The sequence below is a fragment of the Papio anubis genome, chromosome 20 (genome assembly GCF_008728515.1).
Source record: "Papio anubis isolate 15944 chromosome 20, Panubis1.0, whole genome shotgun sequence".
NCBI lineage: Eukaryota > Metazoa > Chordata > Mammalia > Primates > Cercopithecidae > Papio > Papio anubis.
In genome coordinates, this window is record NC_044995.1 from 35,599,742 (window position 1) to 35,627,570 (window position 27,829).

At 56.4% G+C, this 27,829-nt stretch overlaps 2 protein-coding genes across 3 annotated transcripts in view; one reads left to right on the forward strand and one right to left on the reverse strand.

Annotated features, from left to right (window-relative positions):
- On the forward strand, positions 1 to 24,235 carry CHERP (calcium homeostasis endoplasmic reticulum protein). Of its 2 annotated transcripts, none has more exons than XM_009193789.3 (17): positions 1 to 175; positions 486 to 659; positions 7,349 to 7,533; positions 9,674 to 9,811; positions 9,968 to 10,119; positions 11,796 to 11,940; positions 12,033 to 12,122; positions 12,805 to 13,057; positions 13,912 to 14,087; positions 16,489 to 16,924; positions 19,226 to 19,464; positions 20,529 to 20,662; positions 21,270 to 21,356; positions 21,664 to 21,807; positions 21,909 to 22,025; positions 22,454 to 22,548; positions 22,772 to 24,235. In XM_009193789.3, exons 1-17 carry the CDS (start codon positions 151 to 153, stop codon positions 22,963 to 22,965), a joined length of 2,784 nt encoding a protein of 927 aa, XP_009192053.1. In that variant the 5' UTR covers positions 1 to 150; the 3' UTR covers positions 22,966 to 24,235. The 2 variants fall into 2 exon arrangements, with proteins under 2 accessions (XP_009192053.1, XP_003915158.1); XM_003915109.5 differs by having other exon boundaries at positions 11,829 to 11,940; positions 22,772 to 24,234.
- C20H19orf44 (chromosome 20 C19orf44 homolog) overlaps positions 20,764 to 27,829 on the reverse strand; it is a 24,759-nt gene continuing 17,693 nt past the window's right edge. Inside the window, 2 exon segments of the mRNA XM_031659792.1 lie at positions 20,764 to 22,071; positions 24,912 to 25,022. Coding sequence (XP_031515652.1) covers positions 24,951 to 25,022 — 72 coding nt within the window. The 3' untranslated portion in view covers positions 20,764 to 22,071; positions 24,912 to 24,950.

Below are 27,829 nucleotides of genomic sequence, written 5' to 3' on the forward strand. Positions count from 1 at the left end.
AGTTTCCCAGCGACGGCCGTAAGTGGCGGGCGGAAGCGGCCCTAGAAGCCCGCCGTAAACGGCTCCCTCGCGCCACTTCCGGCCGGCTTCTGCAGACGGCGGTGGTGGTCGATCGTGTGGCGCCGGAGGACGTTCCCCGCGGCCGGAGCCATGGAGATGCCGCTGCCCCCAGATGGTGAGACCCAAACCGACCGAGAGACCGTTTCTCTCTCCCTGGAACCTCCTGTTGGCCGGCCCCGCCTCCCGGAGTCCCCGGGTCTGGGAGGGGGCGGGGCTCGGCCTCGCGGCTTCGCCTGCGGCCTCTCCCGTGGGTCCCCGCATTCCCAGCGAGCGTGTGGCCCCTATCGGGACCCGTACAAGGGCGGCCTCTTTGGGGCCCACCCCCTTGGGGTCCCCGGCACGGCGGACGGGGGCTGGGGCGCCGACTTCCCCGGCTTTGGGCGGTCGTCGCTGACGCCCCGCGTGGCCTTTTCTCCGTCCTCCAGACCAGGAGCTTCGAAATGTCATCGACAAGCTCGCCCAGTTCGTGGCTCGCAATGGGCCCGAGTTTGAGAAGATGACTATGGAGAAGCAGAAAGACAATCCCAAATTCTCGTTTCTGTTCGGAGGCGAATTCTACAGTTACTACAAGTGCAAGCTGGCGCTGGAGCAGCAGCAGCGTGAGTTCCCTCCGGCACTCAGGCCGCCCCATCGAGCGCTTCCTTTCTCGGACCCTGCCACAAACCTCTTTCTTTTGGGTCGTTTACTGTCTGGAGTGGAGCAGCTCGGTCCACACGATCCCTGTTCCGCTGTTCCCACGGCCTTGCACAGAGCGGCTGCAGGGTGCCACTGTAATGGAAAACAACGAGGTTTTCGATACTCCTCCTGGGTTCTGGATCAGGGATTTTGCTGCTGTTTTTCAGACTGATGACGGAGATGAGCAGGAGTAGCGTGATTGTTTTAGTGTTTTCTAGGGAGGAAGTGATAGAGGCCGGATGGGAGCCCATGGGACAGGCGCTGCCCAGCCCCTTTTGCGGTCTCCCTGTGGGTCCAGCAAGGCTTTTGTGCGCTTCAGGTGCCTGCAGCACAGATCAAAAAGAATTATCCCTCTGAGTTTTAGTTCTTGGCAAATGTTTACCAATGTTCGTTCAGTTGAGCAACGGGATTCCAGTCCTGCTCTCAAGAAGGTTAAGGTTAGGAAGCAGAAGTGGCCTTTGAATAATGGATAGTCACCAGGTGGTGCGGCTGCTCAGGGCGGGTATCACATCTGTCATGTTCAGTACCCAACCCCCAGTCTCTAGATGGTTTGAATGAATAACTAGGAGTTTGCCAGGTAGGTGGACATTGAGAGGTGGTTGTCCCCTGAACTGCATGCTCGCCGAGGGCAGAGAGACCTTGTTTGGGTCATTGTACCTTAATATGTAACACACAGTTGGTGTTCGATTAAACAGTTTGAAAGGAGGCTGGTTGTAGTGGCTCATACGGTATTCCCAGCACTTTGGGAGGCCAAGGCAGGCAGATCACTTGAGGTTAGGAGTCTGAGACTAGCCTGGCCAACACAGTGAAACCCTGTCTCTACTAAAAATACAAAAATTAGCTGGCTGTGGTGGCCCGCGTCTGTTGTCCCAGCTACTCGGGAGGCTGAGGTGGGAGAATCGTTTGAACCCGGGAGGTGGAGGTTGCAGTGAGCCAAGACCACACTATTGCACTCCAGTCTGGGTGACAGAGTGAGACTCCATCTCAAAGAAAAAGAAAAAGCTTGAAAGGTGGCCAGGCGTAGTGGCTCATGCCTGTAATCCCAGCACTTTGGGAGGCTGAGGTGGGCAGATCACTTGAGGTTAGAAGTCTGAGACCAGCCTGGCTAACATAGTGAAACCCTGTCTCTACTAAAATTACAAAAATTAGCCGGGTGTGGTGGCACACGCCTGTAGTCCCAGCTACTGGAGAGGCTGAGGCAGGAGAATTGCTTGAACCTGGGAGGTGAAGGTTGCATTGAGCCGAGACCACGCCATTGCACTCCAGCCTGGGTGACAGAGTGAGACTCTATCTAAAAAAAAAAAAAGAAAGAAAAAACGCTTGAAAGAAGGCCAGGCACAGTGTCCTGTGCCTGAAATCCCAGCACTTTGGGAGTCTGACTCAGGCAGATTACTTGAGGTCAGGAGTTCAAGACCAACCTGGCCAACAGGGTAAAACCCCATCTCCACTAAAAATACAAAAAATATTAGCCGGGCATGGTGGGCACCTGTAGTCCCAGCTACTCAGGAGACTGAGGCAGGAGAATCGCTTGAACCTGGGAGGTGGAGGTTGCAGTGAGCCAAGATCATGCCACTGCACTCCAGCCTGCGAGACTGAGTGAGGCTCTGTGTCAAAAAAAAGAAAAAAAAAAAACTTGAAAGGCTGAGAGAGTAGGATGTTGCAAAGGTGCAGTTTCTTGAATAAGAGACTGAGAGAGGGGGAGAGTTTGTGTGCGTATTGGCAGGCACAGTGGCACACAACTGTGCCCCCAGCTACTCAGGAGACAGGCTGGAGAGTTCCTTGAGCCCGGGAGTTCAGGGCTGTAGTGCACTGTGTCGATTGAGTGTTTGCACTAAGTTCACCATTAGTATGGTGACCTTCTGGGAGCTGAGGACCACTAGACTGTCTAAGCAGTGGTGAACTGGCCCAGGTCAGAAATGGAGCAGGTCGAAACTCCCGTGCTGATCAGTAGTGGCATCGTGCCTGTAAATAGCCACTGCACTCCAGCCTGGGTGACGTGGCCTGTCTTTAAGAAAAGAATGTGCTTGTATGAGGGAAGAGTTTGATCTGGAGTGTTAAATGCCAGGGGAAAGTTTGTGTTTTCTCACTCAATCCAGGGATTTTTCTGATGCCTATTTGGGTTCGAGATGGGGGGGCGGGGTGGCAGGGAGCGATCAGCTGCCTGAAATCGTAAGGAAAATATTGTATGTGCTTATGCATTTCTAGAGCGATCCTCCCTTAGCCCCAGCACACCAAGTTTAAAACCATTTCTAAAGGCAGCAGGAAGCCACAAGAGTTTTAAACAAGGGACAGAGTGGCTTGGGTTGTGTGGCCGGTGGTGTAGGACAAGCTAGAGGGACCAGCCTGGGGAGTAGTGAGGCCTGCAGGGGAGCGAACAGGGCAGTTGTTCAGGTGAGAGATGGTGGGGTCTGAATTAAGTCAGTGTGTTGAGCCTGAGGGAGGGAGGGTAGGGGGCAGGTGGGCTGAAGGGGTAGAACCCATGAACCTGGGCGCCAGTTGGTTATTGACGACCTGATGGTGTAATGAGCAGGGGAGGAAGACACCTCAGACGGTGCTTTGGCTTGGGTGACTGAGCTGAGGGCTGCTTTCGCTTTCTCAGGGGGGCCACTTCAAAGCTGGTGCCATTATAGGGAAGGAGAGGATGCTTATATTACAGCCCAGGAAGATTAAAGCCAATAAGTGCTTTCCTTTTTTTTTTTTTTTTTTTTGAGATACAGCCTCAACCATATCATATAGGGTCTCACTATGTTACCCAGGCTGTCTGTGAACGCCTGGGCTCAAGTGATCCTTCGGCCTCAGCCTCCCAAGTAGCTGGGACAACAGGTGCACACCACCATGCCCAGCTCGGAAATCAAATTTCAACATGAGTTTTGGTGGAAATGAACTATTTCCAAATCTTAGCATTTCCCTCACCTTATGTGTACAAGATGGGATTCACAAAACACACATAGAAGCACTTATATTTATTTGGTTTTTAATATATGCACTGTTAAGGTGAGCACTTACTTGATTTTTCAGAAATTAAAACCAGTAATTAATAAGGCTCACCCATAAATAAGGAGAAGAAACCAATCTTAAAAAAGAATTGCAAATAGTATGCATAGATACTACCATCCCCCTTCAGACAATGGAGCTTTGTGGTCTTCTCCTTGAGTTGGCTGGACCTAGTGACTAATTGTGGAACGTGAAAACAGTAACTTGACAGGAGAAACCTGGCAGACAACCACCTAACCAAGTGCTCAAGGTTAACATCACTTAAGTCTTTTTTTTTTTTTTTTTTTTTTTTGAGATGGAGTCTCGCTCTGTCTCCCGGGCTGGAGTGCAGTGGCATGATCTCAGCTCACTGCAACCTCCGCCTCCCAGGTTCAAGCCATTCTCCTGCCCCAGCCTCCTGCGTAGCTGGGACTACAGTTGCACGCCACCACGCCTGGCTAATTTTTGTAGTTTTAGTAGAGACGGGATTTCACCATGTTAGCCAGGATAGTCTCGATCACCTGACCTCATGATTTGCCCGCCTTGACCTCCCAAAGTGCTGGGATTACAGGCGTGAGCCACCACGCCTGGCCTTTTTTTTTTTTTTTTTTTTTTTTGGAGATGGAATCTTGGTCTGTCGCCAAGCTGGAGTGCAGTGGCACGATCTCGGCTCACTGCAGCCTCCGCCTACCAGGTTCCAGCGATTCTCCTGCCTCAGCCTCCCGAGTAGCTGGGACTACAGGTGCCTGCCACCACACCCAGCTAATTTTTGTATTTTTAGTAGAGACGCGGTTTCACCACGTTGGCCAGGATGGTCTCAATCTCTTGACCTTATGATCCGCCCACCTTGGCCTCCAAAGTGCTGGGATTACAGGCGTGAGCCATTGTACCTGGTCAAGAAGTGCTTTCTGTGGGTGATGATATCTTGGCTAGATCTAAAGGGTGTCTTGGGGTTGGCCAGGTGAAAACAAGGGGAGAAAAGTGTTCCGGGTAGAAGACGGAGCCCTTGGAGGGAATAGGGGACCCAGAGCTTAGGGTGGCTGAAGCCCAGAGTAGGAGGGGTTCTTGGAGTGACCAGAGGTGGGGGTGCAGAGTTGGGGGCCTGGCGTGGGGAGGAGTCGGGGGCCTGGCTTGGGGAGGGGTGAGGAGTGTATCCTGGAAGCGTGGGAGAGACTCGTGGAAGGCTTCGGTCCATGTTCTAGAGCCGGGTTAGCCACAGTACAGCCAGTTCTGCACCCCGCTCCTTAAAGCCTGGCCTCAGCTGTTCTAGAATGGAGCTTCACGAACTCTGTGGTGAAGGACCATTTTGGTTTTTGTTTTTTTAAGTTTCTAACCTGTTGTGGACCAAAACTTTTGCAAAGCACAGTAACAGTGTGGACCGTGAACTATCACGTGGCTAGAAAGGTTTTGAAATGCTCACTTCCTGGTTCCATAACCGACTGTTACCCCTGGGTAGCCCGGGGACCACTCCTTAAGTGGCAGTACCGTGACTGCCATGTTGAAAAGAGGTAGAGGGGTGGGACCTGACGCAGGAAGACTGGCTCTGGGGTGACGCAGGTGACAGCAGATCCATGGTGGTGACAGCAGGGACATTGATTGGAGTGATGTCTAGGAGGCTGCCTTGACACCATGTGGCTCGTCAGTGGGAGGCACATGTACCTTCCGACCTGGGTTTCTGGGCAGACAGTGGTGCCAGCCATGGTGCGGGGAGCACAGGAGGGGACATCAGTGTAGGGGGCGAGAGGAAACGCAGGTCCATTGGAAACACAGTGGGCCGTGCAGTCGGTGGTTAGGGCCAAAGCTCAGGGAATCCAGAATGGAAATGATGGATTTAGGAATCACAGCATGCAGCTGACAGTCACAGCGGCAGGAATGAAGAGCTCATGTTCCCTGGAGTTGCATAGAGCGGAGGACGGGGCTCAGACCACAGGCCGCGCACCCCAGCATCTGAGGGTCCGACAGGAGAGGGGTTGGTAAAGGGGGAGAAAGGGACTGAGGGGGCAGCACATGGAGGCCAAGGGAGGCAAGCATCTGCGACAGGCCCATGGGGCTGAGTTGAGCAAGGGTGTCCTCAGCTGCCTGGGGGAAGGTTGGGGGGGGGTGACGGGGAGTGGCAGGCAGGCGCCAGGCTGAGATAAAGGGGAGGTGAAGATCTGGAGTGAGTCTTGGCTGAGAAATCGTTTAGAGAGGATCATGGGGTGAAGGGAGAGGTTTCCATCCCAGAATGTTCTGATGTGTTTGTTTATTTACTTTTTTTTTTTTTTTGAGACGGAATCTCCCTCTGTCACCCACAGTGGAGCGCAGTGGCGCCATCTCGGCTCACTGCAACCTCCACCTTGTGGGCTCAAGCAATTTTCCTGCCTCAGTCGCTCTCAAGTAGCTGGGATTACAGGTGCCTGCCACCACACCCGGCTAATTTTTTGAATTTTCAGTAGAGACAGGGTTTCCCCATGTTGGCTGGGCTGGCTTGAACTCCTGACCTCAGGTGATCCACCCGCCTCAGCCTCCCAAAGTGCTGGGATTATAGGTGTGAGCCATCACGCCCAGCCCGATGTGTTTAGATGCTGCTGGGGAGGGGGCAGGTAAAGAGGGAGGAGTTGGAGAAATAGAGAAGAAATATCATGAAGCAGTGTCCCTCGGACGGTGGGAGGGGTGGGATTCGGTGCAGAAGTTGGGGGTCATCCTATAGGGTGTCCTTGGGTGCACAAACTGGAAGGCACAGTCAGCCCCGAGACTTGACTTGAGCACCCAGTGAGGGGCGACACCTTCCACCTGACACCCCACCTCCCTTGTCTTTGGTTTTGTCCTGGTCCCCTTGGAGTGGGGGTCTGGAGGGCTCCAGGGGTACATAGTCACATTCAGACCAGGCGGCCCCAAGACGGAGAGAGAAGCGGGTCCTCTTGTCCAGGGCCTCCTTATGAGCAGGGTCCCTTTCTCAGAGACCTCACCACCTGCCCCATCTGACCAGAGTGGGGACCTGCGCCCACCCTGACCCCGGCTTCTGCCAGCAGAATGGGTGTCTCACTGCTGCCTCAAACTTGATGCACCCCTGATTGCAGAGGAGTCTCTGTCCCCAAGGGCTGGAAAAGCAAGGAGAGTCAGTAGAAGGACAGGGCAGGCGTAGGGGAGGCTGCAGTGTGCGTTCGGGAGGTGCAGCTTCATGCCTTTCTGGCCACATGTGCAGAGGCCTGGTGGCCGCGACATCTTAGGATGGTAGCTTAGGAGACAGTGGCAGAGGCCAGCGAGTGCCTGAGGAGGTCAGGGGATGAGAGGTGCCAAGGCGTGGATTCTGCCAAGTGGGGCCTAGGTGGGTGAGGAGGTGGGCAGGCTCAGGCTTAACTTGCGCCGGAAGGACACTGTGCGAGGACTGGATGGTGCTGGCAAGAGTGGCCAGGGGACTTCCTAGGTTCTCCAAGGAGGGGACAGCCCAAAGATGGAAGGCCGAGGCTGGGATCCTGTGAGAGGGAGGGCAGGGCCCAAGAGTAGGAGGAGCTGGGTTTGTGTGGGCACGAGGCTGTGCACAGGCCCTTGTGGATGGTGAGTCCCTGGGGAGAGGGAGGCTCCTGTGACTGAGAGGTGGCCAAGGGGACACCTAGACCGCCATCTGCATTCTCACGGGACACCCCTCCTCTCCCTCCAGTCATCTGCAAGCAGCAGACCCCAGAGCTGGAGCCAGCTGCCGCCATGCCGCCCCTGCCACAGCCCCCGCTGGCCCCCGCCGCGCCCATCCCGCCGGCCCAGGGCGCACCGTCCATGGACGAGCTCATCCAGCAGAGCCAGTGGAACCTCCAGCAGCAGGAGCAGCACTTGCTGGCGCTCAGACAGGTACGGGCCCACCCTCCTCAGCCAGGCACCGGCAACTCCCCTGTGCCTCTGTTTTTGCATCTGTTCACCAGAATGAATAACAGGTGTCAGTGAGGACAGGGCCCGCCCTGCCACCCAGGGCTTGGTGCATGTCAGCCACTGTCTCCCCCAGCCCTGATGCCAGACACGGAGGCTGCTTCTCATCTCAGTGAAGCCTGTGGACATGCGTGCACCCATCACCCTGGGGTGGACCCCCCGAGTGGGACTGTGGAAGATGTGTGCCCCTTGAAGCTCCCTAACAGCTGTGGCTAGACAGTCTCTGGTGCCTACCATTGGCCCCACCACACAGTAGCTAGGTCACCTGGAGCTGTTGGTTGGGGAAGGACCGTTTTTTTAAATTATTATTGTTTTTGAGATGGAGTCTTGTTCTGTCGTCCAGGCTGGAGTGCAGTGGCGCAATCTCGGCTCTCTGCAGCCCCCGCCTCCTGAGTTCAAACGATTTTCCTGCCTCAGCCTCCGGAGTAGCTGGTATTACAGGCATGCACCACTACACCCGCCTAATTTTTGTATTTTTAGTAGAGATGGGGTTTCACCAGGTTGGCCAGGCTGGTCTCAAACTCCTGACCTCAGGTGATCCACCTGGCCAGAAGGACCCTTTTGTCCTTCCTGGTCCAACAGTTTGATAACTTTTGCCAGATAGAATACAGGTGCATTGGCTGGGCGTGGTGGCTCACACCTGTAATCCCAGTACTTTGGGAGGCTGAGATGGGCGGATCATGAGGTCAGGAGTTCAAGGCTAGCCTGGCCAACATGATGAAACCCTGTCTCTACGAAAAATACAAAAACTAGCTGGGTATGGTGGTGCATGCCTGTAATCCTAGCTACTTGGGAGGCTGAGGCAGGAGAATTGCTTGAACCTGGGAGGAAAAGGTTGCATGAGCTGAGATCACACCACTGCACTCTAGCCCAGGTGCAAGACTCAGTCTTGGAAAAATAAATAAAAGAATACAGGTGCATTGCCAGAAAAACGAGAGGAATAGAATACCAAACCTCCAAAACACCAGCCTCATTCTTTGTACTAGGTTCAGGGTGTAAAATCACACTGTCATATTGCTCTCAGAAAGTTCCACCTGGATGTGGTGGCTCAGCCTGTAATCCCAGCACTCTGGGAGGCCAAGGCAGGTGGATCACAAGGTCAGGAGTTTGAGACCAGCCTGGCCAATATGGTGAAACCCCATCTCTACTAAAAAACACAAAAATTAGCTGGGCGCAGTGACAGGTGTCTGTAGTCCCAGCTACTCAGGAGACTGAGGCAGGAGAATTGCTTGAACGCGGGAGGCAGAGGTGGTTGCAGTGAGCCAAGATTGTGCCATTGCACTCCAGCCTGGGCAACAGAGTGAGACTCTGTCTCAAAAAAAAAGAAAGTTCCAGAAGGCTCACCCTCAGCTTCTGCCAGAGTTCATCATGGAGTGGGAGGCTGGCCTTGACCAGCCCTGACTGACTGCTGGTCCCCATGGCAGCTCTGTTTTTACCAGTTGCACTTTAACCTGCGTTTCCTATTGAGGAATGAGATTGCTCCCTTTTTGTTTCACTAGAGGCCATGGGTGTGTCCTCTCCCTCTATTGCCTGTTCACACCATCCCTCCTTTTTCTTTTTCTTTTTTTTTTTTTTTGTTGTTGTTGTTGTTGTTGACAAGGTCTTGCTGTGTCACTCAGGCTGGAGTGCCGCGGTACAGTCAAAGCTCACTGTAACTTTGAACTTCTAGGTTCCAGCGATCCTTCCGCCTCAGCCTCCCAAAGTGCTGAGATTACAGGCATGAGCCACCGTGCCCCGCCTTTGTTTTTTGTTAAGTTGGTTTGCAGAGGTTGTTTGTTCCTCTGGGCTGCCGTATTTTCCTTGGCTACCTGGAGGGCAGGTGTTCTCTCCTGGTATGTCCTGTCAGTGCCCTGCCCACTCTGGGAGGGACTGTCACAGATTCATGGCAGGCATGAGAGACAGAATCTCCTCGTGCTGGGGACAAGCAAGGGAGCTGATGGCCAGAGCAGCCCAGAGTCGGGGCATCCCCACCAGGTCCCCACCCCGCCCCTGCTGGGCCAGGCCGGAGGGCTCGGGCTGCGGGTCCCTCCTCATGTGCTCTTGGCCCCACTGACCCCCCACCCAGGAGCAAGTGACAGCAGCTGTGGCCCACGCGGTGGAACAGCAGATGCAGAAGCTTCTGGAGGAGACCCAACTAGACATGAACGAGTTTGACAACCTGCTGCAGCCCATCATCGACACGTGCACCAAGGACGCCATCTCGGTGAGGGGCCGGGGCTTCCCAGAGCGCAGCTTCCCCCTGGTCCCGCCCTGAGGCAGGACCTGCCGCAGCCAGTCTGGGCTAAGGGCTGTTACGATAGGTACCTTTCCCTCCCGCCGTGAGCACCCTGCTCACTTGTCATCGGCTCGATCGTTGCAGGCCGGGAAGAACTGGATGTTCAGCAATGCCAAGTCCCCGCCGCACTGTGAGCTGATGGCCGGCCACCTCCGGAACCGCATCACGGCTGACGGGGCGCACTTTGAGCTGCGGCTGCACCTCATCTACCTGATCAACGATGTGCTGCACCACTGGTGAGCGCCGCTGCCCCGTGCCCAAAGCGCTGCTTCCTTGCGCTCCTCCTCAACCCCTCCTGGGTGGCCGCTTGCTCCAATCAGTAGCTTGGCTTGGCCTGTCCCAAGACTAGGGGGCACTTGTCCAGGGAGCCCGGGCCGGGTGGTCTCTGTGAGCCGCCAGGCTTCTGTCTGCAGGACTGCAGGGTCTAGGCATCCTGTGCACCTTCGCTGCATGCCCTGTCCTCTCCCCTAGACCCCAGCCTCACCTGTCACATTGCTGCCTCCTCGGGGCCACTGTCCCCTGCACTCCTTGCTCTCCTGGGGCAGCTTCTTGGCGTCTCCTTATTGCCTTCTCGGCCACGGCCTCCTTGGCCTCTGTGTCTGTCTCCGGCCCTCATCACTGATTTACACGCGTGCACCTGACTCTGCTCAGCCATCGGGACCCTCCTTTGGGGTCCCCTTCTCCAGCCCTGATCCGACTCTCAGACTTCAACAGAGACACCTCTGCCGACCCTCTGTCCCCACCCAGCCCTCACCCCTTCCCACTGTTGCTGTCTCCACCCTCCCCAAGGTTGGTTGAGTATTTCCTTCTACAGGGTCAATGGGGCCCTTCTCACAAAAATTAGCAAAAAAAAAAAAAAAAAACCAATGGAACCCCAGGCCAAAGGCCTGCGCACACAGGAGGAGATAAGCACTGCTACTGAGCCTAGCAGGCAGCAGTCTTGGCCAGGCGCCTCTGCGCTGGTCGAAGCTGCCAGCACCCATCTCGCCCCATCTGCCACATGCAGCACTGCCTGAGTCCCTCTTCTGTCCCCACCTCAGTCCCTGTTTCTCTCCTGCTGGGAAGTGAGCTGCGGCTCCGCACCACCTCTGCCCTTCTGCTCCTGCCTCCACTTCTCCCTGCCTTTGAATCAGGGGCGCCTTGCATGGATGCACCGTTTCCTACATTCTCCAGCTACGCGCCTCTCTAGCTCCACTCTGTCCGAAGCCATGTGCTGCTCGTCCGTCCTCCCGGCTGCCCGGCCCAGGCCCTTGCTCCCCTGAGCTCCCTGCGGCAAGCTGGGGGTTGAGGGACTTTGAGCTGCTCCCCTCCTGTCCCGCGTCCCTCCGTGGGGGCAACCATCTCCCTGCGCAGCTGCAGGGGCCTCCCAGGCCCGCTACGCACAGTGTCCAGTGCAGCGCTGCCCTGAGAGGACATGGCCCCAGTGCCTCCCCCGACTGGGCCTCCGGTCGCTCTTCTAAAGCGTTCTAGGTGCCCGAAGGACTGAGTACCCTCCCTCATCCTCCCGAGAGGCCTTGCCTGGGCAGAGGTTTCCTTGTGCATAGCAAGTGACAAGGGCAAGACCCCCACTCCACAGCAGTCCCATCCCGCCCATTGCACACAGGCAGGGGCTCCTGCGGACCCCATGTCCCTTCATCCACAGCGCCACCCAAGAAGGAAGGAGGGAAGGTTATTTCCTCTCAAGGGGACTGGACTGAAAGGCCTTGCTCAGAACGGCCCCAGGCCACATTCTCTCCCTCCCCTGCTTGCTGTTTTTCCGTCTGTCCCCTTCCTCGAGCCCAGGCACCAGCACAGGTCTCGTGGGAGCCCAGCCATTGCCCCGACCGGGTTGGGGACCCGATTCCCGAGAAGGCAGAGGGCGCTGAGGCTGGAGCCGCGATGGTAACGGGCGCGTGGCCGGGTCCCGCCCCAGGGCCCTGACGCGCGGAAAGTCTCTCCCTCACAGCCAGCGCAAGCAGGCCCGGGAGCTGCTGGCCGCCCTGCAGAAAGTCGTGGTGCCCATCTACTGCACCAGCTTCCTGGCCGTGGAGGAAGATAAGCAGCAGAAGATCGCCCGGGTACGTGGGCCCTGGGCTGGGGGTTGGGCGAGACCGGGATATGCAGGCCTTCCCGCTCCCCGCTGACCCAGCCTCTCTCCTCGCACTCGCAGCTCCTGCAGCTCTGGGAGAAAAACGGCTACTTCGATGACTCCATCATTCAGCAGCTACAGAGCCCGGCCCTGGGGCTTGGTCAGTACCAGGTGAGTGTCCCTGCCCACCCTGTAGCTGGGGCGGATGCCTCAGGAGGGCTTGGGAGTGTGGGGACAGCAGCTGCCACCCTAGCAGGTTCCGGAAGCCGGAGAGCCCATGTACCCTGCTTGTGCTGGGAGTATCCAGTGGGTGTTGACTGGAGAGTCCCAGCTGACATTCCCAGGCCTTGGGTGTGTCTCCCTGACTTTCCTGGCACACTAGAACCAGGCGGCCTTTCGGAGTCCCTGCATGTGGCCCATTTGCTCTGGTGGTCAGGCATGTTCCTGCGTGATGGAAGCATGAGGAAGCCCAGACGTGGCTTAGGCTGTGGCAGCCCCTCTTGCTGAGAACCACATGGCGAGTGGGAGGCAGAGCCCGTGAGCGTGTCCCAGAATGTTGATGGGCAGCGTTCTCTGAGAGCCACACAGCGGACAGGACACAGCTGTCATTGCTCGTTCCTGTGGTCAGGGAATTGTCAACCACACTGCAGCGAACATCCTCGTCCCCAGATCTGTGGCCAGATCCCAGCACACACTCTGATTGCCCAGACTGTTGGCTGTTTCACATGACGGTTCCCTGTCCACCTGCCCCAGTTCCCCCAGGCTCTGCTGCTTTCCAGGCGTTTGTCCTCTGGCGCCAGACAGCAAGCCCCAAGGCCGTGTACTGAGCAGTGGGTGCTCTTCTCTCTTCCAGGCCACCCTCATCAACGAGTACTCCTCAGTGGTCCAGCCGGTGCAGCTGGCCTTCCAGCAGCAGATCCAGACCCTCAAGACGCAGCACGAGGAGTTCGTCACCAGCCTGGCCCAGCAGCAGCAGCAGCAGCAACAGCAGCAGCAGCAGCTCCAGATGCCGCAGATGGAGGCTGAAGTCAAGGCCACGCCTCCACCGCCTGCCCCGCCCCCGGCCCCAGCACCTGCCCCTGCCATCCCGCCCACCACCCAGCCCGGTATGGGGCTCCCTCAGCCCCCGCCCCCAGGAAGCAGTCCCCAGAGGCTGGGCACTGAGTGTAGTCAGAAAGCAGTTTGCCACCCTCAGACACAGCTCTGGTTCCATCGTCCCAGGCCTGCTCCTAGACCCAGGTTTTCATCCATTTACAAACATGAGCCCGGTGACTGATATTAGAGTAAAACTCCAACTATTCCATTCCTGAACAGCAAAAGATCTGTTTCCTGTTCCCAGAGAAGAGAAAAATAGAGGAAAGGTACCCAGATCGCCCATGAGATTGAGGCTGCAGTGAGCCGCTGCACTCCAGCCTGGGTAACAAAGCGAGACCCTGTCTCAAAAAGAAAATGCAGTCTAGGGTCGCTTCTGAAAAAGACACATAAAAAACTGAGGAAAATCTGAGCAGAATCTAGTAAAGGATTTTAAAATTACATTCTGATCAAAGAAGATTTGTTCCAGGAACATGAGGATTGTATAGGATAGAACATAACAGGTTGTGGGAAAATGATCTTTTAATTAGAGATTGTGAGGAAATGGTTTTTTAATTAGATATAGGAAAAATGTCTAATCACATTCAGTGTGGACAGAAATTCTTCAGCAAACCAAGAGGGCAGAAGTGAGGCATGTTTCTCGTAAAGCTTTGAAAAGGACAGATGTGTGTCAAGTTCAAGGTCGAAACCTCCCCTCTTCCCCATCCCCTTCCTGGAGGCCGGTAATGGTCATGGTTTTAGTGGGGTCCTGAAGTAGTCATCCATTGGGCGCTAAAAGTCGTAGCCTGGTTTGCTCTGGGGTAGTGTGGAGAGGAGACAGCACTTCCTGCTGCCAGTCCTGCTCTAACAGCCTGTCACTTGGATTTAGATGACAGCAAGCCTCCCATCCAGATGCCCGGCTCTTCAGAGTACGAAGCCCCAGGAGGGGTCCAGGATCCCGCAGCCGCCGGCCCCCGGGGCCCCGGGCCGCATGACCAGATCCCACCGAACAAGCCCCCTTGGTTTGACCAGCCTCACCCCGTGGCTCCTTGGGGCCAGCAGCAGGTATTGATGGAACCTGGGGTGGGAGCAGATGGGCACCCTTGGCCTGACGGGGCGGCCTCCCCTGTGCAGTGGGGTGGGCGTTGAGTGGCTCACTGGGAAACAAGGGATACTCTGTGGCAGAGCTTATGCTGGGTTAGTGACAGCCCTGTCTTCCTGTGGCACCGGGACAGGTGGAGTGACAGGTCTTCATGTCCCTTGCCCGAGCTTTGATGGCTGGGGCTTCTGTGTGGTATAGAGCCCCGTTTTCCTGCGGGTGCAGGGGAGTTGAACGCCGCGAGGCACGGCAGGGTGTTCTGTTTCCTGTCCTTCTGAAACAGGGTCAGCCAGCTGAGGGTCAGTGTTTTGTCATCCTGGAAAGAACAAGGTGCTTTTGCAAGGAAAGGAGGTGTCAGAAATGTCAGGCATGTTGCCCCTGGGAGACCTCAGCAGCTTTGCTATGGGTCACATACCCCTGGGCCAAGGCAGGGGCCACCTCGTCTGGCACAGCATGGCTGGGAAACGCCCTGGAGCGTGCTGGCTCCACTTAGAGCGCTGAGGCGCAGCCCCGGCCTTCCCAGACGCGACTGCCCCCTTGACCATGGGGCTTGGTTGGCTTTGCGGCGTGACCTTTCCAGGTGACTCCCTGTCCACAAGGACAGGTGTAAGGATGGCAAGGAGACTGGCTCTGGACTGAGACTTGGTGGTTGTGGCTTTAAGCCTCCCACCCCCAGCTTCAGGACATGAAATTGAACCTCACTAAAGATTGGACACCCCCATAAAGACAGCTCCCGCCTCCGAGTGCTGGCCGGGAGCCAGATGGTGGTGGCCGTTTTGCAGGTACCCTCTGCGGGGAGAGCAGTTCTTGTCCCTGTTTTGTGGGTGTGGAAACAGAGGCCCTTAGTGTCTCCAGCCTCAGTCTTTTTGCAGACTGGAGGATTGGGCTCAAGACAATGGGCACGCCTCTCACTGAGGGTCCCCGCTAGGCCAGCAGTGCGTCCTGCAGTCCACACTGAGAGACAGCAGCTTGCCCTGCCTGACTTGGCCACGTGGGGTCTTAACATGTTTAGAAGTAATTTCTCAAGGTAGGAAGATTGCTTGAGGCCAGGAGTTTGGAGTTTGGGACCAGCCTGGGCAACAAAGCAAAACTCCATCTCTACAAAGAATAAAAATAAGCTGGCATGGTGGTGCACCCTTGTAGTCCCAGCTACACAGCGGTCTAAGGCAGGATTGGTTCAGCCAGGACTTCAGGCTTCGTTGAGCTATGGTCATGCCACTGCACTCCAGCCTGGGTGACAGAGTGAGACCCTGTCTCTAAAACAGAAAAACAAGGCTGGGTGTGGTGGCTCACACCTGTAATCCCAGCAGTTTGGGAGGCTGAGGTGGGCAGATCATTTGAGGTCAGGAGTTCGAGACCGGCCTGGCCAACATGGTGAAACCTCGCCTCTACTAAAGATTAAAAAAATAGCCAGGCATGGTGGCAGGCCTCTGTAATCCCAGCTACTCGAGGGGCTGAGGCAGGAGAATCACCTGAACCCGGGAGGTAGAGCTTGCAGGGAGCCAAGATCACGCCACTGCACTCCAGCCTGTCCAATAGAGCGAGATTGTCTCAAACTAAGAAAAAGAAAAACAGATATTAAACATATTTAATATCTGGCCCTCTGGCTTCTCTTGGAAGCCTGGAGAATGTGGCGGCCTGGACCAGCCTCCCCTTAGTAGGGGTCATCAGCACAGTTACCCAGCTGTGACCCCAGACACGGGCCTTCTCTTTGGCCTCTGCACGCCTCCCCTCCCCAGCCCAAGCTGGAGTTTGCCCTCCTGGCTTTAAGTCTCCAGAGCAGGAGCTGGTGAGGGAAGAGCCTCCTGTCTTCAGTCCACAGGAAGATGCTGGCTTGGGTGGAGGGTCCTCAGAAGCAGAGGCTGAGACAAGGATGTGTGCGCCGCAGTGTGTCTGGGAGCTGACCCCAGCAGATGGCTTTTGGGGAGAGGGGGAGTGAGGCAGGGCAGGTGGTGTCAGAGTCAGCCCCACCCCGTGGGTGCCTGGGGTGCTCTGAGAAGCAATATCGTCTGTGCCTCCGCGCCATTGCCCCCAAGGGGCGAGGGAGCTGCGTTTGTCTGGCAGTGGTAGTGGGGAGCGCCTCCTGGTGTGCGGGGCCTGTATGCGGGTGCAGCTGGGGTGCAGCAGGCCCCAGCGGCAGAAGCAGCCCCGGGACTGAGATGCAGGTGCAGCGGTTGGGGGTCTGGTCCTTTCGCAGCAGCATGTGGTCCGGGTTGAGGGCTGGTGCCCAGCATCGCCGCAGGCATCAGCCTAGGAGGATCCCCGACATGGCCAGGGCAGCGTCTCCATGGTCTGAGCCAGCGCTGTGATGCTGTGAAGCGCTGGGCCCAGACCACGCAGGGCTCACGCCCGTCCCTTCCCTTGCAGCCGCCAGAGCAGCCGCCCTACCCGCACCACCAGGGCGGCCCACCCCACTGCCCCCCCTGGAACAACAGCCACGAAGGCATGTGGGGCGAGCAGCGTGGTGACCCTGGCTGGAACGGCCAGCGCGACGCGCCCTGGAACAACCAGCCTGACCCGGCCTGGAACAGCCAGTTCGAGGGCCCCTGGAACAGCCAGCACGAGCAGCCGCCCTGGGGCGGGGGCCAGCGCGAGCCGCCCTTCCGCATGCAGCGGCCCCCACACTTCCGGGGGCCCTTCCCGCCCCACCAGCAGCACCCGCAGTTCAACCAGCCTCCACACCCCCACAACTTCAACCGCTTCCCGCCCCGCTTCATGCAGGACGACTTCCCGCCGCGGCACCCCTTCGAGCGGCCGCCCTATCCCCACCGCTTCGACTACCCCCAGGGGGACTTCCCTGCCGGTGAGTGTACGGGCGCCCGGGTAGGGCCTGGCGGAGGCACCCACGGTGCAGGCTGGTAGCACTGCTTGTGGTCCTGGCATGCTCCCGAGTGCACGGTGACACAGGCACAGGGTCATGGAACGTCTGAGGAGCCCGGCCCGGGTTCTCAGGAAGTGGGGACACAGACTGTGCCTTGCCGCCGTGATTAGGCCAGGCTGGCTGCAGAGGTGCAACTCCGTCCTCTCCTCCCAGCCGCCCCAGGAGCTGTGTGCACTGTCTGCAGATGAGGCAGATCCAGTAGGAAAAGCTTCCCGCTGTGGGTGGCCGTGGCTAGGGCAGGGCGGGGCCTCGTTCTTTTTACTGCTGCTGCTTGCTTTTTGCATCAGTTTTCCCATTTGTTTGTTTATTTTATTTTATTTTTATTTTATTGTTTATCTCAGCTCACTGCAAGCTCCGCCTTCCGGGTTCACGCCATTCTCCTGCCTCAGCCTCCCGAGTAGCTGGGACTACAGGCGCCCGCCACCACGCCTGGCTAATTTTATTTTGTGTTTTTAGTAGAGACGGGGTTTCACCATGTTAGCCAAGATGGTCTCAATCTCGTGACCTCATGATCTACCCGTCTCGACCTCCCAAAGTGTTGGGATTACAGGCGTGAGCCACCGTGCCCGGCCCAATTTTCCCGTTTTATTAGTTCGTTTAAAAAATCAACACTCGGAGTGGTATCGGGTACCTGTGGTCCTAGCTGTTCAGAAGGCTGAGGTTGCAGTGAGCTATGCTCGCACCACTGTACTCCACCCTGGGCAATAGACCCTGTCTCAAAAAAAAAAAAAAAAGTTTTCTTTTTAAAAAAATTTTTGATCTTTTAGTTTAAATAGAGATGGGTCTTGCTATGTTGGCCAGGCTACTCTCAGTCATCCCACCTCAGCCTCTGGAGTGGCTGGGTCCACAGATGTGAGCCACCATGCCCAGTATCTTTTTCATTCAATTTATTTCTAATCTTTTAGTGCTTCCTTTTTTTTTTTTTTTTTTCTTTTTCTTTTTCCCTTTTTTTTGAGACAGAGTGTCACCCTGTTGCCAATGCTGGAGTGCAGTGGTGGAATCTCAGCTCATTGCAACCTCTGCCTCCCAGGTTCAAGTGATTCTCCTGCCTCAGCCTCCCGAGTAGCTGGGATTACAGGCACCCACCACCACACCTGGCTAATTTTTTGTATCTTTAGTAGAGACAGGGTTTCACCATGTTGGCCTGGCTGGTCTCAAACTCCTGACCTCAGGTGATCCTCCCACCTCAGCCTCCCAAGGTGCTGGGGTTACAGGTGTGAGCCACCACACTTGGCCTTTTGTTGTTGTTGTTTGTTTTTTTGAGACTGAGTCTCCCTCTGTCACCCAGGCTGGAGTACGGTGGCACAGTCTTGGCTCACTGCAGCCTCCTTTCAGGTTCAAGTGATTCTCCCACCTCAGCCTCCTCAGTAGCTGGGATTACAGGCACCAGCGACTATGCCTAGCTAATATTTGTATTTTTAGTAGACGGGGTTTCGCCATGTTGGCCAGGCTGGTCTCAAACTCTGGGCCTCAAGTGATCCACCCGCCTTGGCCTCCCAAAGTGCTGGGATTACAGGCGTGAGCCACCGTGCCCAGCATTGTATGTTTAAATACATTCCTGATTATAAATGCAGTTTGGAGACCGCTGGGCACATTTATTGCTTTTACTTTTTGGCTTGGGCTGACATGATAAAGTCCCACAGCCTGGATGGCTTAAACAGCTGGAATGTATTTGTCTTAAGGATCTCGGGGCTAGAGGTCTGAGGTGAAGGTGTGGCAGATTCGGGTTAGTGTCTTGGAGGCCTGTCTCCTTGGCTCATAGGTGACCGTCTTCTCTCTACATGTTTGTGTCCTAATCTCTCTTTATAAGGGCACCCGTCACATTGGATTAGGGCCACCATGGCTTCATTTTAACTCATTTGTGTCTTTAAAGGCCCTGTCTCCAAATACAGTTCCGTCCTGAGCTAAGCTATTGGGGGCTGGGACTTCAGCGTATGGATTCGGAGGGTCACAACTTAGCCCTCACATTGCAGTTTGGGGGTTTTGTGGTTCTCTTCCCTCAGCCTCAAGCTCTCTCGGCTGTGCCTATGGGTGCGGGACAGGCCCCTCAGAGCCTGGCTCCTCCCTGCCTTGCTGCCTGGTCTAGAGCAGTGAGAGAAGGTGCTGGGCAGGCTCCCAGGAGGGTTGGCCTCCTGGCCCCTCACTGAGGCCCTCCCCTCCAGCACTTGTCACCTAGGAGATCCTGACTGGCCTGTGGTCCTGAGACAAGTCTCTGTTTTGCAGAAATGGGCCCCCCTCACCACCACCCTGGCCATCGCATGCCTCATCCTGGTATCAACGAGCACCCGCCCTGGGCTGGACCCCAGCACCCCGACTTCGGCCCTCCCCCCCATGGCTTCAACGGGCAGCCCCCACACATGCGGCGACAGGGCCCGCCCCACATCAACCACGATGACCCCAGCCTGGTCCCCAACGTGCCCTATTTCGATCTCCCTGCCGGGCTGATGGCCCCCCTCGTGAAGGTAACGCCCTGCGGTGGGCTCCAAGCTGAGCATGCTCACCATGCTGGCCCCCATTTCTCCTGGTGAAAAGTGAACACACAGGATCAGGTGCCTCCCGGGGCGCCCCTTCCTCATCTCGCACTCCCTAGGGACCCTGATCCATCAGTGGGAGGTGTCTGAACTGGAGTTGCATGGTGTGGCCATGAGCGACGCCATGTCTGTCCTGCCCCTCGTATCCCTCCCGCTGCGGGGAGCTTCAGCCTTGCGGGGCCGGCTGGGCTCTGAGGCTGGACTCCTTCCTTCATCCTTCTCGGTCCAGGCCCTCAGAAGCACCTTGTCCCAGGGCTGCTGATGGAGGGAATGTCTTAGAAGGAGCCACCTGTGAGCTGTGCCTGCCAAGCACACAGGGAGGGGTGTGGTCCTGGAGGAGCCAGGCAGGGCTGGCAGCAGCTGGTACCAGTGTGGGGTGGCCGGAGCATAGGGCAAGAGGAGGTGAGGCAAGAAGGGGCCAGGGCTGGGGCTCTGGGGCTCCAAGAGCGTGCTAGCCACTGCCACTTCCCATCCTCCCTCAGACCCGTCCATCTGAAGTCCAGGCGGACTTCATGGAGCCATGAGCAGCAGGGAGAGCTGCGGGCGGGGGGGCCAGGCGAGCTAGGCAGGGCAGGGCCTCAATGGGAGGACAGAGACGGAGCAGAAGGAGATAGGCCAGTGGGCTCCAGGGCTGGGGCTGAGGCTGTTCTGAGGGAGGGGCCCAGGGTAGGCATTGTGAGCAAAGGGTGACGTGAGGGGCCCGCCGCATGCCTGTGAATAAACCAGCGAGTATTCCTGTCACCTGAGTTTGGAGACCATGTCCCCTGTGGGTGATTTTCTGAAGAGAGAACCCTGTGATTGTCATCAGCCTCATAGCAGCTGTGACCCACCATGGTTGGTGTGGGTTCCCCAAGAGGGAAGGATGAGGAGCTCTGGTGCCCAGGGCACCCTTGACACTGAACCTGGGCCCTGCCCTGACCCCACTCCCTGCAGACCCTGGGTGGGCCTGAGAGGGCTCTGCCCAGGCATGGTGACAGCTGGGTTCTCTGCTCTAGCTGGAAGATCACGAGTACAAGCCTTTGGACCCTAAAGACATCCGCCTTCCACCCCCCATGCCGCCCAGCGAGAGGCTGCTGGCTGCGGTGGAGGCCTTCTACAGCCCCCCATCCCACGACAGACCCAGGAACAGGTAAGGGGCCCAGGTCGGTGGGGCGGGCAGGAGGCCTCTATCCCCTCTCCCAGCTCCCAACAGCCACACCTTCTGCCCAGGCTAGAAAATGTAGCTGTCCGTCAGGAGAAACTGCCCCCCTGCCCGAGTGACAAGTGTGTGTGTCACAGGCACAGCACACACGTGGCCCTCAGTGGAGGGCATTTTAATGGAGACACATCAGAAGAACTTAGGGAAGGTGTGGTATGGCGGCACGTCTCAAGCAGCCGGCTGCCACAGGGCCCTCAGCCCACCCTTCCCAGTGGTCACCCCTTCTTCCTGTGCCGGGCTGTAGGCCTGTCTACCCATGAGTCAGTGTTCCTGTTCCCCAGTTCCACAGACCATCAGTCCCCACCACCTCAGTGGAACAGCAGGATGGCAAGGGCATGGGCACCAGAGGAGCCACTGGGCTGCAGGAGGACGGCCCCGTGGGAACCCTGAGCCAAGGTCTGCTGCACCCATGCTCAGAGCCCACAGCCACAGGGCCATGTACTCTCCAAGGTTCTGTGGATTAACTCCTGATGACTTTTCCACGAGTTCCTTGTGGGTGGGCGTCACGTGGTCACATAGGGAATGCCGTGTCTTACAGTGAAGGCTGGGAGCAGAACGGTCTCTATGAGTTCTTCCGAGCAAAAATGCGGGCGCGGCGGAGGAAAGGCCAGGAGAAGAGGAACAGGTAAAGCGCAGATGTCTGCAGTGGCCGGGCGGCCAGAGCCCACCACGTGCGATGGGAGGGTTTAGAGTAGACTCCAGACACGCTCAGCATGTCCACCCTCACACAGCCTGTGCCTGTGGGGCAGTGTTTTCCACACGGCCTGAATTCGCACAGCAGCAGGCTCGGCCACACTGTTTAGGAACTTGATACCACTGTGTGGCCATGGCGCCACATCCACAGCCACACCCTGCATCTGGGGTCGTCCAGGAACCTGAGGGCCAGGGTGGGCTGCCACAGGGGCACGCGATCATCAGGCCTCTCCCCACAGTGGACCCTCGAGGTCTCGGAGCAGATCCAAGAGTCGAGGGCGTTCTTCCTCCCGCTCCAACTCAAGATCCTCCAAGTCTTCAGGCTCGTACTCAAGGTCAAGGTCGCGCTCCTGCTCCCGCTCCTACTCCCGCTCCAGATCCAGGTAGGCAGAGGCTGCCGCAGGAGGGCAGTGCCCGAGGCCTCTTCCTGTGGCCTCCCCACGACGCCTGGCTGCTGCTGACCGTTGGGCACCCTTCCCTGCAGAAGTCGGAGCAGGTCACGCTCCTCGAGAAGCCGCTCCCGGTCCCAGTCACGGTCCCGGTCCAAGTCGTACTCCCCAGGAAGAAGACGCCGGTCACGGTCCAGGAGCCCCACCCCGCCGTAAGATCCTGTCGCGCTGGTAACGCTGGGATGCTGCAGTGCTTTGCTGTGAATGTGGAAACATTGGTGGTTAGGAGACTATGTTAGGAGTTAGGAGGCTGCCAGCATTAGCCCAGGGACAGTGGCACCCTCACCCTCACCACAGTAGTCACTTGGCAAAGCCTGAGGCGGTAGCTGGGGTCTGCTTTCTAACCACCATCGGGGTTTGAGGTGCCCTGCTCTCAATGCTGAGCGTGGGGTGGGGGCCAGCATCTGGAGCCCCCTTGTCTAGCTGAGACAGGATGAACGGGTAGAGACGCAAAATCTGCATACAGTGTCACCTGGCGACAGTGAGCATGCACGCAAGCTGCAGCTGTGAGGCCCTCATCACTGTCATTCCAATAAATGTCTCAGTTACTTCTTAAAAGAATAACCTGTCTCGATTTTAGTTCCTCTGCTGGTCTGGGTTCTAATTCGGCACCTCCCATCCCTGACTCAAGACTCGGAGAAGAGAACAAAGGCCATCAGATGCTGGTGAAGATGGGTAAGGAGGGGGAATGGGGAGGGCACGGGAAGGGTCCTCAAGTGTGCTGGACCCGGGAGTCGCCAGCGCTCTCTCCCTCAGTGCATGTGGGGATGGATGGAGTCAGGCCAGTTCTCTACCCATTTCCCATGTCTACACTGCGTGTCTGGACGTTCAGTCCCCCATGTGCACCCCCATCTGCCTCCGTCCTGTCGTGGTTGTGACTGTGCGTCTCTGTTTCCAGGCTGGAGTGGCTCTGGCGGCCTCGGCGCGAAGGAGCAAGGGATCCAGGACCCCATCAAGGGCGGGGACGTCCGGGATAAGTGGGACCAGTATAAAGGTGTGGGCGTGGCCCTGGACGACCCCTACGAGAACTACCGCAGGAACAAGAGCTACTCCTTCATTGCCCGCATGAAGGCCAGGGACGAGTGTAAGTAGGCGCCCATGCCGGGAAGCGCCGCGCCGGTGGCCAGCGGTGCCGGCCGTGGGACCTTCCTGGCTGACTGGCAGTGGAAGATGACAGTGACAGTTCAGTTCTCACACCGTCTCCACTTGTGGAGAGCCACAGGAAGAGAAGGAAGACCAGCGCATGCCCAATGGGAACACCATGCTCCATGGCGTGGAGGGCACGGGCGCCACCCACAGACCAGACCAGGAGGCGCTACAGCCACCAGGGCCCCAGGCTTGTTTTCCTGTACAGTGAAGCAAGAAACACAAGACCCTCCGCCCCGAGTAAGAATTCTTCACCCATGAAGGGATGGATGTGCATCTGCCCTACGTCAGATTGAAGCCTCCTCTTAGGCTCCAGGAGGAGCATGTGCGGGAGGGGTCGGCCTGGGCTGGGCCAGAGCCGGCGCCCCAGCTCTGTCCTCCAGCTCCCAGCGCCCACCAACCCTGACCCGGTTTCCCCTCGGCTGTGTAGGGACAAAGCTGAGGCCCAGTGCCATGACTGCCCGCAGATTGAAAAACAGAAACACAACATTTTTGACTTGACTTGCAAAGTGAGGCAGGGTTTTCATTTTTACTCCCCTTGGTTTAGTTTTAGAAAGAATATTGACCTGAGAGGGGGCCCAGTGAGATTCTGAAACCCAATTCTTCGAAGGCGTACTGGCCCTTAGTTCAGTTATTTTAGTTGTTTAAGTTGATATTTTTTTTCTGGAATGTAGCCATTTGCTGTTATCTGGGAAACAAGATTCTAACAGGAAACCAGCCTAAGACACTTCAGGTCGAGCGCTCCCTTGGAGTCTGTGCCCGTCGCATCCCCTGCTTGAGTTTCGCACTTGGAAGAACCCTGCGCCGGCTGGTGTGTGCTATGGCCCCGTCCCGTCCAGAGCGTGGAGCCCGACCCCAGCCAGCACCTCCCGCTCCATCATTTCATTTCACACCCCCGAAGGGAGGGGAGGCCAGGAGGGAGCTGCCCCTGTGGAAGCTGGTGGGCAACTGCTGGGAATTGGCCACACGTGGTGTCCGTGGGCAGCCTGGCGCAATGCCATTCATTTGTACAAAAACATTTTTGAAAAATTTTCAATAAGATGCGAAATCCTCCAACTTTTCAACCCAACGTGATGAATATTTGATTTTGTTCTAGATTTCCTGTAGCTGTGAATTGTTAAAATGTATGATTCAGGATAAGACGTAAACACGTGCTGTTAGTAATTTCTTGTGGATTTCATTGTTTTGCCTTCAAATAAAGCCTTTTTTTAAAGACCTTTCTCCCACACGTGTGTAAGTCAGAGGTGTGCTCGGGCTGACTGAGGAGACGCATGTCCTGGTTTGAGCTGTGCATCCTGGGGTCACAGGCTTTGCCCAGGGGCTCACGTGGCGTCCCCAGCGTGCTGACCTGGTCCCATGTCGATATCCTCGAGCAGGGCTTCTGCCGTCCACCCCACCTTCCTCTGGCTCGCTGGGGTGCCAGGACCTGCCTGGGTGGAGCTGCTCTGCAGAGGCTGGTGGCCCCTGTCCTGCTGTGAGTAGGGACAGCTCCACTGAAACTATTTCCACTGGCCTGTGGTGTCATGGAGCTGGGCATGCTGCTGGGAGAGCTGTCACTGAGCTGGGATTTGGCTCAGAGGAGTCTGGGGCCCTCACCCCCAGCACTGCCTGCCCCACCACGGAACGTCACACCTGGATGCTGATGTGTGTGTGTGTGTCCCTCACCCCGGCACCGCCTGCCCCACCACGGAATGTCACACCTGGATGCTGATGTGTGTGTGTGTCCCTCATCCCGGCACCGCCTGCCCCACCACGGAATGTCACACCTGGATGCTGATTGTGTGTGTGTCCCTCATCCCGGCACTGCCTGCCCCACCACGGAATGTCACACTTGGACACTGATGAGCTCTTGTGTTTGTGTGTGTGCACACTGAGTACATAGGACAGAGTACCTTTTGTTAGATGTCACATCAAGCTCCACCTGCTGGTGCTCACAGCTCCTTGTTCACCTCCTCCAGCGCGTCCTCCATGGTCAGCGGGGCAGGTCTGTGGCACCTAATGTACTGTCAGGCAGAGGACAGACCACACTGTCACCATCGTCACCTCAGCACTCTGAGACAGGGTGCTGGAGGAGGGAGTGGAGCCGGCACCTGTCCGTAAAACCACAGGATGTGTGTGACAGGTTGGCACACGGGGCTGTGGTAACACTGAGGGTAGGGGGACACCCAGGTCAGCCCTGCGAGTGGGGAGCCCTGACAGAAAGGGAGGGGTGCCTGTGGGTGCCCTTGGAGTGGCTGAGATCAGGGAGAAGCGCCTGGAGCAGGCAGCTGGGAGCTATGGTGGGCTGCAGCCAGGTGGCACAGTCAGCTGGCTTCTGCCTGCATCGGATTGGCTGATGGACGCCCAACAGAGGCATGAGTTCAAAGCCCCCAGAGGGGTGCAATGAGCAAAGCTGAGACTGTAGAGACCCATGGGACTCACAGCCTGCCCTCTTCAGCAGATAAACCACAGGGAAACGAGAGGCCTGGCGTGCAGGGGACCCCGAGGGCGCAGTTCCAAAACGGCGTCCCCGAGGCACATAGGAGAAACGCCCAGCCTGCTTGCAGGCCCAGCATCGCTTTCATAGGGCTTCCTGAGGATCCCCAACCACTCAATGCTGAGAACTGGTCGCTGCTCTAGACTTAAGAGGCTCAAAGGACACATCAGGTAGTATGGACTTTGGATCTGGATTACAAAATTGGAACAAAACACACAACTTTAAATGAGACAAGCAGAAATCTCAACACTGGACATTCCTTGATACTTGGTAAATTTGGTTTGTGTATTATCATCGCATTATGGTTGGTTATTTGAGACAGAGTCTCGCTATGTCGCTCACTACAGCCTCAACCTCCCCAGCTCAAGTGATCCTCCCACCTCAGCCTCCCAAAGAGCTGAGACTGCAGGCACACACCACTATGCTCGGCTAGTGTTTTTGTATTTTTTGTAGAGATGGAGTCTTGCTATATTGCCCAGGCTGGTCACGAACTCCTGGGTTCAAGCGACCCTGCCTCAGCTTCCCAAAGTGCTGGGATTACAGGAGTGAGCCACCATGCCTGGCCTTGAACATCACTTGTTAGAAATAAACATTGAAAAATTTGTATATAAAATGTTTAAAGCAGGGGGCGGTGGCTCACGCCTATAATCCCAGCACTTTGGGAGGCTGAGGCGGGTGGATCACCTGAGGTGTGGAGTTCAAGACCAGTCTGACCATCATGAAGAAACCCTGTCTCTACTAAAAATATGAAAAATTAGCTGGGCATGGTGATGCACACCTGTAATCACAGCTACTCGGGAGGGTGATTCACTTGAACCCAGGAGGGGGAGGTTGTGGCGAAGCGAGATCGTACCATTGCACTCCAGCCTGGGCAACGAGCGAAACTCAGTCTCAAACAAAAAAAATTCATAAAGTTTATAAATAGATCACCATAAAGGACTGTGTATAGTATTACGCCTTTTTCTTTTTCTTTTTTTTTTTTGAGATGGTGTCTTGCTCTGTCGCCCAGGCTGGAGTGCAGTGGCACGATCTCGGCTCACTGCAAGCTCCGCCTCCCGGGTTCACGCCATTCTCCTGCCTCAGCCTCCTGAGTAGCTGGGACTACAGGCGCCCGCCACCTCGCCCGGCTAGTTTTTTGTATTTTTAGTAGAGACGGGGTTTCACCATGTTAGCCAGGATGGTCTCCATCTCCTGACCTCGTGATCCACCCACCTCGGCCTCTCAAAGTGCTGGGATTACAGGCGTGAGCCACCGCGCCTGTGTAACGCCATTTCTATAAAGAAATTTGCGGCCAGGTATGGTGGCTTGCGCCTGTAATCCTAGCACTTTTTGGGAGGCTGAGGCGGGTGGATCATCTTAGATCAGGAGTTCGAGAACAGCCTAGCCAACATGGTGAAACCATGCCTCTACCAAATATACAAAAATTAGCTGGGCGTGGTGGCAGTCACCTGTAATCCCAGCTACTCAGGAGGCTGAAGCAGGAGAATCACTTGATCCCATGAGGTACAGGTTGCAGTGAGCCAAGATCACGCCATTGCACTCCAGCCCAGGAGACAAGAGCAAAACTCCATCTCAAAAAAATTAAAAAACAGAAATATGCATACTACGGTTCATACAAAAGTCTGAATGAGTATATATATCAAGTTGGTAATGGTTATCTCTGAAATTAAGAAGGAATTGCAGGTTACACATCTCTGTAACAAGATTTTCAGGAAACAGGCACGTAATTTTTGGTAATCAGATAAAAAAAAATTTTTTTTGAGGCAGAGTCTTGCTCTGTCACCCGAGCTAGAGTGCAGTGGCACGATCTCGGCTCACTACAACCTCCACCTCCCAGGTTGAAGCAACTCTCCTGCCTCAGCCTCCTGAGTAGCTGGGACTATAGGCGCCCACCACCATGCCAAGCTAATTTTTGTAGTTTTAGTAGAGACGGGGTTTCACTATGTTGGCCAGGCTAGTCTCGAACTCCTGATCTCAAGCGATCTGCCCGCCTTGGCCTCCCAAAGTGCCGAGATTACAGGTGTAAGCCATCGCCTCCGGCTGGTAATCAGATAAAAACTCTTGGCCGGGCGCGGTGGCTCAAGCCTGTAATCCCAGCACTTTGGGAGGCTGAGACGGGCGGATCACGAGGTCAGGAGATCGAGACCATCCTGGCGAACACGGTGAAACCCCGTCTCTACTAAAAAAATACACAAAACTAGCAGGGCGAGGTGGCGGGCGCCTGTAGTCCCAGCTACTCGGGAGGCTGAGGCAGGAGAATGGCGTGAACCCGGGAGGCGGAGCTTGCAGTGAGCTGAGATCCCGCCACTGCACTCCAGCCTGGGCGACAGAGCG

Excerpts from the sequence above, each read along its gene's own strand:
- CHERP (XM_009193789.3), top strand. The coding sequence starts at position 151 with ATGGAGATGCCGCTGCCCCCAGATG. Across the intron at positions 14,088-16,488 it reads CTCCTTGGGGCCAGCAGCAG|CCGCCAGAGCAGCCGCCCTA; the intron begins GTATTGATGGAA and ends CTTCCCTTGCAG. Across the intron at positions 19,465-20,528 it reads TGATGGCCCCCCTCGTGAAG|CTGGAAGATCACGAGTACAA; the intron begins GTAACGCCCTGC and ends TCTCTGCTCTAG.